This window comes from Sebastes umbrosus, chromosome 17 (genome assembly GCF_015220745.1).
Source record: "Sebastes umbrosus isolate fSebUmb1 chromosome 17, fSebUmb1.pri, whole genome shotgun sequence".
In the NCBI taxonomy this organism is placed as follows: Eukaryota; Metazoa; Chordata; class Actinopteri; order Perciformes; family Sebastidae; genus Sebastes; species Sebastes umbrosus.
This window is the reverse complement of record NC_051285.1, coordinates 16,075,405-16,087,022: the sequence shown is the minus strand read 5'-3', so window position 1 is coordinate 16,087,022 and position 11,618 is coordinate 16,075,405. Positions and strand designations below refer to the sequence as shown.

The 11,618-nt window shown below is 38.9% G+C and overlaps 1 protein-coding gene across 3 annotated transcripts; it reads right to left on the bottom strand.

Annotated features, from left to right (window-relative positions):
- Positions 1 to 11,292, bottom strand: il13ra2 (interleukin 13 receptor, alpha 2). Of its 3 annotated transcripts, none has more exons than XM_037747788.1 (10): positions 11,152 to 11,292; positions 10,740 to 10,845; positions 9,659 to 9,816; positions 7,413 to 7,569; positions 7,194 to 7,314; positions 6,735 to 6,919; positions 6,463 to 6,617; positions 4,482 to 4,629; positions 1,537 to 1,654; positions 1 to 1,453 (listed from the first exon to the last, which is right to left on the bottom strand). In XM_037747788.1, the coding sequence occupies exons 2-10, from the start codon at positions 10,816 to 10,818 to the stop codon at positions 1,366 to 1,368; spliced, it is 1,209 nt and encodes a 402-aa protein (XP_037603716.1). In that variant the 5' UTR covers positions 10,819 to 10,845; positions 11,152 to 11,292; the 3' UTR covers positions 1 to 1,365. The 3 variants fall into 3 exon arrangements, with proteins under 3 accessions (XP_037603716.1, XP_037603717.1, XP_037603718.1); XM_037747789.1 differs by having other exon boundaries at positions 9,659 to 9,810; XM_037747790.1 differs by lacking the exons at positions 1 to 1,453; positions 1,537 to 1,654 and adding an exon at positions 1,700 to 3,975.
- Between the last annotated feature and the right edge of the window lie 326 nt (positions 11,293 to 11,618).

The following is an 11,618-nucleotide window of genomic DNA, read 5'->3' as shown; positions in this document are numbered from 1 at the left end:
TTAAGTCATTCACTTTATGTTTGTTTAAAAGATTTGCAGTATTACAGCTCATAGTGCCTTCCACAGTATGCTTTATTTGAAATAGGCCATAAAATGAAACAGAAAAAAACACTGCTGATATCCAGTGGCTTGTTAAGACATCTTGTTAAAACAAATGTTGTACCCTTAATAACAAAAAACCCAAGCTATGCTTCCTTGTAAAAAAGTAAACTGTTTTTATCATAGCCGTAGCCATTTTTCTACAACCTATGAACACATATGAAGTACACTCACCCAAAAATCCCATTTAATAGTGTTTTGTGTAAAATACATTCTTGCATTATCTTTTCATTAAAGGCAGTATAACAGTACATATTAAAAAAGAGGTCATGATTCAAAACTCTTACTAAGAAATAATTTAAAGTAACAGCAGAGGTTGAAATTCTTTTGACCCCATAAACACACACACAGTAAGAGCTCAAAATAGTCCCCCAGGATATGAGAGCGTGAACGCTGCATGTGATACATTAATTTTCTCCACTTCAACAACAAAAACGGTTTACAGTTACAGACACATTGCAGTCATGTTGAGTTATAATTTAAACTCTTCAAGACAAAACTGGCAAGAACTTGGCTTTAAAACTTGACACACTAACTTCTTCTGTATTTACCCGTTTAAAGATAAAGATCCACTCAGTCAGTTGCGTTATAAATTCTGTAGGTGATGAGTAACTTCATTGGCTTGTGTGCAATAAAGATGTAGAACAAATGTCACACATATTATCCTTGTATACTGGATTTAGACATCATAATAAAATATGTGTTATCTGAACTAATTGGCAAGAGTTGAGGCAAAAAGTAAACAATTTTAGATTAAAAAAGACAACATAATTCAATACAATTTCTCCACAACATGAAGTGCACCGAGATCCGACAAATAGTAAAATATCCAAAACAAATTCCCAAAGAATACCTAATTGGTCCTGAACACAACATCTCTGCTGATTAAATCAGCTGGCAAGTGTGATGGCAAAAAAAAAACAATCATAAAGAGTGATACGTTTCACCAAAACATAACATTTCCAGTTAGCATATAAATTCAAGCATTTTGTATAAAAATGTAATCCAAAAAGGCAGTTGCGGTACAGTATGTTAGGATTAATAGAATACTGTTTGTAACATGTATTAAGTGACCTACTGTAACCTTCAGCCTAATGTAGAATATGTTCAGTAATGTGTTGACAGGGGTTACAATCTGTGCTGGTGATGACTGTGTAGTATCTTTCAATCAGAGACCCAGAAAAATTAGAAAGTTGTAATACTACAATAAAACATCTTGCAGGTGTGCTGTTTGTGTGCAATGACGGTGCAGATGTTCTCGTTTTTTTAGGCCACCGTCACTGTAAGAACTGAATTTCTGGCAAACAATGTGGTGAGCAGAGAGTTCGGCTTCTTCACTTGTCTCAACCTCCTCCTACAATGGAAACACAGTTCGCAGTGAGCCTCTCATGTCATTGTGTGTGCATTATTATATACTGTATATGTGTGTTTACTCACATTATAATCACTGCCCCCACACACAGCGACAGCACCAGTGTGGCGATGATGGCAACAGCGATGTATACATAGACAGGTACCGTGTCCCGTCCTGGCTCAGGTGCCACTTCTTTCTTTTCTAAAACAAAGCAAACACACACATGAGATCAAGTTTTTTTTTTACAGTTTATTTACATTTAAAAAAGCATCCCTAACAATGAAGCTTACAGGAATGAACACAATGTCAAAAAAAACTGAATATTCATATTTGGACATTTTATAGATCCACAAGTAATTTGGACACATTTTTGTTGTGTTAGAGTTTCATTACAGCATTTTGTAGACCTGAGAACAAATTAAATGTATATTACATCACAATAAGACAATTGAAACAGTCACAAATATCATTAAAACGTTCAGCAAGACGAACATTAAAGTCACTCAGAGGAAAGTTTCTAACTTTTTTGTTTATTTAGCAGTTCATTCCAGTGTTGCACAGTGCATAATACCAGAAACCAGTTTTCCCCAGTTCAGAAATAGTAAGTTAAACTTTTAAAGTGAACCTAAACTGTGGTTGTCCACTTTGAACTCCACAGTTTAGATAGCATAATCTTTAAATTACAATTAAAGTAACTCATGAAAAGGTGTGTGACGTCCGTCTCCGCCCTGTCTGCCAATGGGTGTGGCAGAGGGTCATCACCAAAATGGCAACACCTGGCAACACCTGGCAACACCTGGGCTCATCAGCAACACTGGCAACACCTGGGCCCTGTGTGCCAGGGCTTCTTTAAAGACCCTCTTGGAGCTCAGTTGCTGGCTCTCTCCTCTCTGAGACACCCATTTGTTTTTTTGGGAGACATTTTGACTTGTGTTGCTGCACTGTACAATATTGCACTTTTCCTCTCATGCACCCACCAACGCTGCTGAACATACTGAGAACAAATGCTACTGCCAAGTAGTAGTTGTATAGTTTTGTATGGCGAGATAAGCTCTGTTCCTGTATAAGAATCTAGTTAAATTTTAAGTTTTTGAGTTTATGTAAGATTTGCTATCTAACCAAATACCTAAGTATTCATAATGCTGTACTATATTTCCACATAGCAGGGACATCAAAGCTCCATGCTCTTGTGAAATGCATATTATTTGGAGTTTAGAAAGTTTTAAATTGATAAAAGAGGTCCGGAGAACATCAATAGCAGATTGTAACTTGAGGAAAGGCCTGGTTTGCAGTAGAGGCGATGGAATACAAGATGGTATCGTCAGCATAAAAATAGACATTGCAATGTTCAGTAAGGAAAATAAATATTATTAATGTACAGAAAACAACAGGGGGCCTAATACTGACCCTTGTGTATCAACCACGTGGTGTGCAATGAAGGAGACTCACACCTGCACATCAAAATATTTATTCTGTGACAACATTGTGATGCTTCAAAGCAGAATGACAATGAGTTTTATTTAACAACCTGAAGCTACAGATATTTTAGGTCAATTTTTCTCAGTATTGGTAGAAATGGTAATTTAAACTGGCAAGAGAGGAAAGTAGTCAACTATTAGACATCAAAATAAAACACTCAATAAGTTATTTCATTATAAGGAGATTTTAACAAGAGTGGAGACAGGAATATCTGAGGCCAATTTCAACACTTGTAAATTAGGTGAAAAGGCAGTCTGTGGCCTACAGCCATTTACCTTCTGAAGGCAAAAATGAACTCCTTGACCCCTATTGACCATGGATGTATTAAGGAAACTGGATACAGCATAGAAGGCGGGGCCCCGTTCATTCCAATGAAAGTTGCTCAGAGGCGCATGATGCCAAAATGGCTTGACTTCCGAATGGAAGAGTACCCAGATCTTCCGGCGATCTTCCGCATCCATTGGGCCCATGGAGCAGGCACAGTAGCGTCTGTTCAGTCACATGGCTCAGTAACCGAGGCCTATTGAAGGAGGCTGGGACAAGGGCGGACACGGGTCTTGGAGTATAGGGTACAACACATGTGCAGTGTAACTGAAGCTGCGGTCGTGCATTGCGATTGGCTCAATTTTGGCGAGTGCAGACCAGATTTTAGTGCACATATGTAGTACCCCAAATATATGACACGTTGTTGACGGTGTGAACGGAGGAAGGGAAATAACTCTGGATTCACGTGACGGATGCGGAAGTTGTGGAGCCATTCTTTGTGCAATGTTGTTGCCTTCAAATACCCATACAGTTCAGCACACTCAGCAGAATACATCCTATTTTGCTAAGAGCCTCAGAAATCAACCAGCCCTCAGATTAGATACATTGGTAAAAAACTAGATCATACCTGTCAAGTCAGTACCTCCAAAAGTACAGCTATTAACCTCAAGTGATTAACAAAACAACATCATATTAGGCAATGGAGAAAAAAATCACTATGTGTGCACTGCAGTCCTTGTTGTGATCAACTCCCACTCTTTACCTGGAAGGTGTAGACACTAAGCAGACAAACAGAATGAGTCACTAGCAGTGTAACAAAGGTCATTTTCTTCTGTGCCATCAAAAGTTACAACATAGACTCAGATAATAATTGATTAGATTTACAAGAGCCCATCTACAAGACGTCCTTAAAATGATGCAGGACCCACCTTAAGGTGCTTGATGGTGCTTGTGCTTGTTGTCTTTAAGTGGTACAGATTAATTCAATTTCCCCAAATAAATGGACACAAAGTGCAATTGAGGTCCTTCGGGCCGCTGGATGTCTCTTGTTTGAAGCTCAAAAGATACATTCATGGTGCATTTATCACTTCAAAACATAATAATAACAATACATGTAACAAATTAGCTGGTGATTGATATGAGAAAGTGTATTGTAGTGATTGATTGAGCATTTGCAAAGCATTATCAAACTCTGGTGAACTAATTTCATACTAGTTTTCTTTGTAATGACTACAAGAAAATACAGCTTTTACTGCACTGTTGTATTAAAATGGAACATCATTACCTGGGCGGCATGTCGGATGACTCCACTCGCTCCAAAAACCCTTGTCTGCACAATATTTGGACAACTTGGACCGAACCCTGAAGCAGTTTCTCTCATTGTCGTGGGTGGAGGGCAGCGTTAGGCTCATCTGTTTGGTTGAAATCCGCTCCTGTAAATAACAAAAATAAATGGAGAAATGATTTAATTACAATAAAAGTTAGAGTAAGAGAGTTAACATACATATCCCAGTGCCTAGACTGGCTTAAAGCTACATGAATCAACTTTTTTTTCTTTAGTCTTATTTAGATCGCTGGTTTGGTTTTATAACACATTTGGTTCAGTCCCACCACATCATCATCAACCCAGTTTTTAACAGCATTCGGCAGCCTTTTTCAGCTCTGATAGATCGATACACTACCTGCGCAGCACTAAACTGCACACACACACACAAAGTTAGCAAATGGGGAAATAAAGACTGACATCTACTGTAGCAGCCAAAGACCCAGATCATTGTCTCAAGTCAGTGGAGTCCAAATCAGAGCTAAAAGGCTATTGAATACTGCCTGGTGACCACAAACACAACAACCATGTTCCTCCATGTCTATTTAAACTTTAAAACTTTAAAAAGTGCAGTGAAGAAGTAGTCAGTTCTTTGACGAAGGTGGTGTCAAGGCATTTTAATGCTGCACTTCTGTTATACATGTGTTGTGGTCTTTGCATGCCAAGTCATATCCAGAATATAATTCATTGCTTTTGAATGGTTGGGTCTGTCACACTGGAAGCGTGGGATGATATTCATGTGACTGGCAATTAAATATTCTGACTTGCCAAGATATTCTAAATGTCAGCAATGTCTAGACTCTTCAAAAGTCTGTTGTTATCAGCACTGACAAGTTTGCGGTTGACACGCAATATGTCCAATAATTGCACTATACTTTGAAAAGTGAAATGAAAAACCACATAACTGCCAAGGAGGTTAGGCAAGGAAACTAATCTCCAGAAACTCTGGGAACATTCTTAGATATATGAAGAAATTAAATGAAAATGCAAAAGTATAAGATGCACATTTTTAAAGAAGATGCTCTTGCAGTTAAGGGATATCTTGACACTTCTCTGTATGCTTCTACCACTCTCACAGCAGCTGTTTTCTGCAGGTGCATGGCTCTGCAATGCTTTTATCACTCTGGAATCTATTTAAGCCCATTCAAAACAAACAAGGCATGTGGAAACTAGAATGGCCCTCGGAGAGTGCAGACCTCCGCCAAGCTGCCCGAGTACGATTGCCCCCCCCCCTTCTCCGTGCAGCTTGCGCCATCATCCATGTGTATTTTTGTTTATGTTGTGATCAGCTGTACGCAGCGGAGCAGCATAAAACACTTCATTCAAACTGGACAGAAACAAAGTAAAACTCACCTAAACCATCATTGTTACTCTTTCCAACAATCACCAAGTGTGCTTTGGTCGAACTCAACTGTAATTTCACAGAGTTTAATGTGAAAAAACGCAGAATCTACAGGTGTCGCCCCCACTCCCTCCACCCCCCGCTCTCTCTCTGTCCCTCTCTCTGCAGGCAGAAGGAAAGAGGCAGGGTGACGCGTCATGAATGCGTCATCAGTTACACTGCGCATGTCTTAAAGCCTGTGGTGTTAATGCACAGGCTGAGTGGAGTGATTTAAAGAAATTCCTTAAACCGGATCGTAATCCGGATCGCCACCAAAATCTAATGGATTGTTCATTGGCTTTTGGAGTAATCCTCCAAATGGACAAACCAACAAACCAACAAACCAATAAACCAACAAACCAACAAACCAACAAACCAATAAACCAACAAACCAATGCCGGTGAAAACATAACCTCCTTGCTACGCCTTCGGCCTTGACGGAGGTAACTAAGCTATACGCCTTCTGCACTATAGGATTCCTGGGGAAAGCGCTCTAGTTAGTACAGTGAGTGCCTTAGAGTTTGTTTACAAAAACAAATGTTCATATTAGGTGAACCATACCGAAGTAATTTTTCCATCAGGTCCCTCTTGATTGTGTTCCACCTCCCAGTCTAGGCAGCTTACAGGAACCCTCCCAACAGGACCATCCCAGTTTAGCTGCAGCTGCGCGTCTGGACCTGTTTGCAGAAGCAGCTTCTCTATGGTCTCAGGCTTCACTGCATAAAACATCAAATAAAATAAGCTGATGATTTTAGTGAGATCACAGTGAAGTAATGAAGTAATGAGTCAATATACCTTCACTGAGTTTACTGGTTGAGTGAACATGCATGTACCGTGGTTTTGGATTTGCAGGGAGATGAATGATGCTTTCAGGGGCCCTTCAGGAGAGGAGCCATTCACACAGAAGTTGATATCTGTGAATTCAGGGAGAGATTTCCCCGTGAAGTTGCAGCCGCTCCTGGTTCCGCTTGAAATAACATATTTTGGGCATTCCTCTGCCTGTTCCAGCTCCTTATACCTGGGAGAGAGACAGATCCGATAACACAGTTGACATGGGTGCTATCTATTCATCCAGACAGCTTTATTGTAAGTTAGTGAGGTTTGAAGATGTTTGCCGTATCATCTTCTCAATTCTTCAAGGGTCAATGGCCTTTGTTTTGTGGTATTTAAACTTGACAAGAAATATTCAACAAAACTCTTAAAGAAATCCTGAAAATTTTTTTTTAGGATCATCAACAATTCTCAGCATAGCCCAGACAATATTTGGATCTTCTGAGGATCACATGACATACCAGAAAAATAGAGTTTGCTGTGAGTAGACCGGCATCTTTTGGCTTCTTCCCCATTTGCACTCCATGTACTTCCTGTTATGGTATACACAGACAAAATCCTGGACTGCAGTACCCACAATACCTAGGGGTAGAAAGGTGAGTAAAACAACTTGATGTCAATTCATACATTTTCCTCATTTAGACGTTTTTACCACCATCTATGAAACCTCGAGGACTGACCTGTGCTGGGAGGTTTCTGTACCACCTCAGTGTAGCTCGTGCTCTTGATCATAGTGCCGTCGGTGCAGGGTCCACTCAGCAAGGTGTACACTCTCACTTGCACGTCTTTCATCAGATCAAACTGGGCACTGTGTGTCCTCTTAATCATCCTGATGAGCTGCCAATAATATTCAGATTATAGTTTACATTTATGTTTACTGTGCTCTGACTTTCAACAGAAAGTTTGCTTCCCGATCTCAAATTTCCCTGAGAGATGTTGTTCTGGGAAACCCGATGCTGTGTATTCAAAGCTGATTATTGTTGTCAGTCCTGCTTGAAACTAAATGGATACCTCAGGCGTTCACTCGAAAAGATCATGTCCTGAATCATTCAAGTATTGTGAGATACATTTAATATCCTGGAGACAATAAATGCACATGGGCTGTGCAAGAAATATACAAATTTTCAGTAAGTCAAGCTCGAGGTTTGATAGCTGCTGTATTTCATACTTTAATGCCCTGAACAGTCTTGGAATTGAATAAATTGGGTATCACTGTAAAGCTGAGACTCTTGTGGATCCAATGAGCCCAATTGTATTCATGTGTGATGATTTTAATGCCCATAGTAGCCATTTTATTGTAGTGAGACTATTTTTTTTAAACTTGCCCTCACTGTATTAAATGACCCGTGGTGACCTCCAGGATAATCACAGCCTCATGAAACTTTACAGCCGCAAACTAGAGACCTAGAGCATTCAGGGGATGGATGGCTTTCCTAGGTAGATTGACAATAAGGGGGTTCCTGAGCAGTTTCCAGAACAGAAGTGCTCGCCATCCAATTAATTCATGTTTATTTCTGATTTATGACTAGAACAACTTAACACACAGTGTTGAGCTGCATCTCAGATTAATCTTCTGGTTTCCAGCTTTCAGATGATGTACACCGCTTCTATGTGACATCTACTGCTGACCTGCTATCTCCCCCTAAAGACCTCCTGTACCTCCCTAACAAAAGACAAAAACAAGACTATTGTGGGTCTCAGAGGGATCATCTACATTAAAATTGGTCTGTATGAGATTGTGAAAGAGCTCCATTTATGCATCATAATGCATCATAATCATCACCACAATCATAATCACGGTCATTGTCACCATGGGCACAGATATGATCATTGTCTTAGCAATAACATATTAGTCATAGGCCTATCTGTCATTGTCATTGTAACCTGACTCAGACACTAGCATCCGTTGAAAGTTATCGGCTTTCTGTTGCTCAATCAACGCCCTGCAGGTAGAAATAAAACCAACCTGGGGATTTTACGGTTTACAATGACAGAAGTTTTGTTAGGATAAGGCATTTGGCTTTTTAAAAACAACCGGCGGCGTCACAAACTTTCTCATTTTACAGCTAAACCGTGTACTACAAGATGATTCTGAAAACATTTGAGGCGAGAAATAGACATTAACGTAACACAATATTGATTCATATTTGATCAGCGCTGCCTAGTTTGACCATTTGGTCGGAGTTAGCGAGTGATTGACAGCCGGCTCTCAACGGCAGCTGGACAGCAGATCTCAGGTCAGCTCTTACTGCTTGTTTTCCTCTGGTATGTGAAATTTTGCAGATGCTGTTAGGAGCACCGAAGGACACCGGAGGACACAGAGGCAAATGATTTTTTTCAGGTTACCTGTTTCATGTACTACTGTCACGATATAGCGACCGTGTTATAAAAATAACTTTTTTTTATCATATTTGCTCCGATCTCGCCTACTTCAGCTTTAACATGATGTATGCTTGTAGCTCACCACATTACCTGAGGATACAGAGCAAAATCAAGCTGTTTCCACTCTGGAATTAATGTACTGGGCAAAGTACTATGCTGATATTTGAATAATTCCAAACAGACCAACGAATAAATCTGGTACAGTTTCTGCAGAAAGATCCATAATAAAAGGGATGCAGCAGATCATCTAGAGTGAAGATTTCGGATACGATCCGTTCTTTCAAGATATGAAAACTCACATACAGTATGTCGTTGTTTCACTTATTATGGTTGCATGTAGTGGAGCAGCTACCACAGTGACATCAAAAAACAGCTGTTAAATCTGTATTTGTATGTCTGGATCTCATTCCATGTAGATGATGAATTGCCTTCATGAATTGCCTCATTAGCTGATCATGTTAATGCTATAATATATCTTTTTGGCAGGAGGTAAGGCAAGTTAGGTGCCTCCATGTAAGATTTGAATAAAATGTTGAACACTTACATTCCAGCTGTCCCTGTATGTGTCGAAGTACTCCAGCTGATACAGTTCTGAGCAATCTGTCATATTAATCAAGCTAGCTGGGGGGCTCCATGTGATCTGGAGACGTCCAAGAAGACCAGGGTCTGATATCACAAGGTCCTCAGGAGGATCCACTGCAAGTGAAAACATATATGCACTATAAACAATTGCTGTTAATTTACAGCAGGATTTCAACAGTATTAACCTGTTATTGCTAAAAACAGTGCTTTACTGTTAATACACAAGAAACCCTGTTAAATTAGGCTCATAGACCGTTTTTTAACTGAACTATAATGCATTCTTAAAAAACATCACTTTACTGCTGATCAACTGTCTAAAGTATCATCAGTAACTGATCTGCACATGTGAGGCTTGTCATTGTACATGATTGGAAAATCAGTGAATTAACTCTGTTCTTCACTCACATGTTGTTATGGTTTGCATTCTGTGCTTGTAGCCAGCTATAGACAGACATTTTTGGAAAAGTGTCAACAAGTCTATTATAGCCTTTTTCCTAACAAGTGCCTTTAATTGTATTTAGTGTGACTATTCCTATCTCTGTAACCTAAAAAAAATAATGTTTATTAAAATGTATGTAAAAAATAGAACCTAGAAAGTGCATTAAAACAAATCAGTAAGATAATGTAAAAGAAAGGTTAAAAACAGCTATATAATGTATCTTTAAACAGGAAATGAACTGTAAAATACTGTGAAATTAATTAAAAAAAAAAACTGTTCAAACTGTATTTTTCATTAACAGTACAAAGCTGTAAATTTCAGCGACAGTATAATAATGTTAATTTTACAGTAACATAAAGGCAACCCTGCTGCCAGTTCTTTACTGTTATTTTACTGGGAAATTCTTAACAGTGCACCGTGTCTTGGAAACGATTGCGCAAAAGACGCACCCATAACTCCCTGTCTCTTCAGAATTGTGCGTACATTTTATTTTGTGTTACATTGAGGATTTGTCTTTTTAAAAAAAAAATGATATAGGATATACACATGAAGAATGGCATGCGACTGGTAAGTGAATAATTGATGTAAACAAATGTGGACCAACCTGTAAGTCCATCGCAGCGCATGCTCTCCCTCCAGGTTATTAAGAGCAGCATTAGTATGAGCCAGGATTTACTCGCCATCAGATGTGTGCACGTTTATAACCAAGACTGAAAACAACAAAGAAGTGGCAAAATACAATCAAATTGTAGGCTATATGATATCACTGAGTGAGCTCACTTTAAATTCTACTATCTCATTTATTTAACACTTAATAACCTAGTAATTGTTTTTTAAAAAGCATGAAAAGAAAAGAAAAACATCACAAGAAAGACTTTAAAGATAAAGATTATCAGAATGGCTTTCGATAGGCTGCAAAACCTATATAATATTACATAAAATATATAATATTACATGATATTACATAAAATATTGCTTAAATAGAGCTGTCAGACTTAAGAGATGAATGTACTTACATGAATGTTAGAGAGCGTTTTCCTCTGAGGCAGGTTCAGGCAGAGTTTAGGAGACTGACACACACACTGCGTGGGTGGACTGTCAGACTGTGGCTGCTGCTCATATTTGCATACATATCATTTCATGTTAGCTCTTCCTGTTGCTTCCTGTTCCTGTTGTGGATGAATATAGATTCCATCGCAATTCTCCTTGGCCACAGTAATACTTCTCTGTAGTCGGTGACATATAGCCTATTGTGCAGTAGGGGAGACTGGGGACAGTTGCAACATTTTTACTTGGATTTAAGTAGTTGATTCCCATCAGTCCATAGAGGCAGAGGAGGTTGCACCTCCTCTATTTTTTGAGAGGCAAGAGGGAGATAAAAATATTAAAACGAGTAATGGTTGAAATAAACCATTACAAAATTTCAGTATCATTTATAAAATATTTTTCTCTCCTCTTTGGAAAAAATCAATTATTTAATACA

What these genes read in the sequence shown, in the direction of transcription:
- il13ra2 (XM_037747788.1), bottom strand. Translation starts at nt 10,818, where the DNA reads ATGGCGAGTAAATCCTGGCTCATACTAATGCTGCTCTTAATAACCTGG. An exon ending in CCTGCAAATCCAAAACCACG is followed by an intron (nt 6,618 to 6,734) that starts GTACATGCATGT and finishes TGTTTTATGCAG; the next exon opens with TGAAGCCTGAGACCATAGAG. An exon ending in TCATCCGACATGCCGCCCAG is followed by an intron (nt 1,655 to 4,481) that starts GTAATGATGTTC and finishes GCTTTGTTTTAG; the next exon opens with AAAAGAAAGAAGTGGCACCT.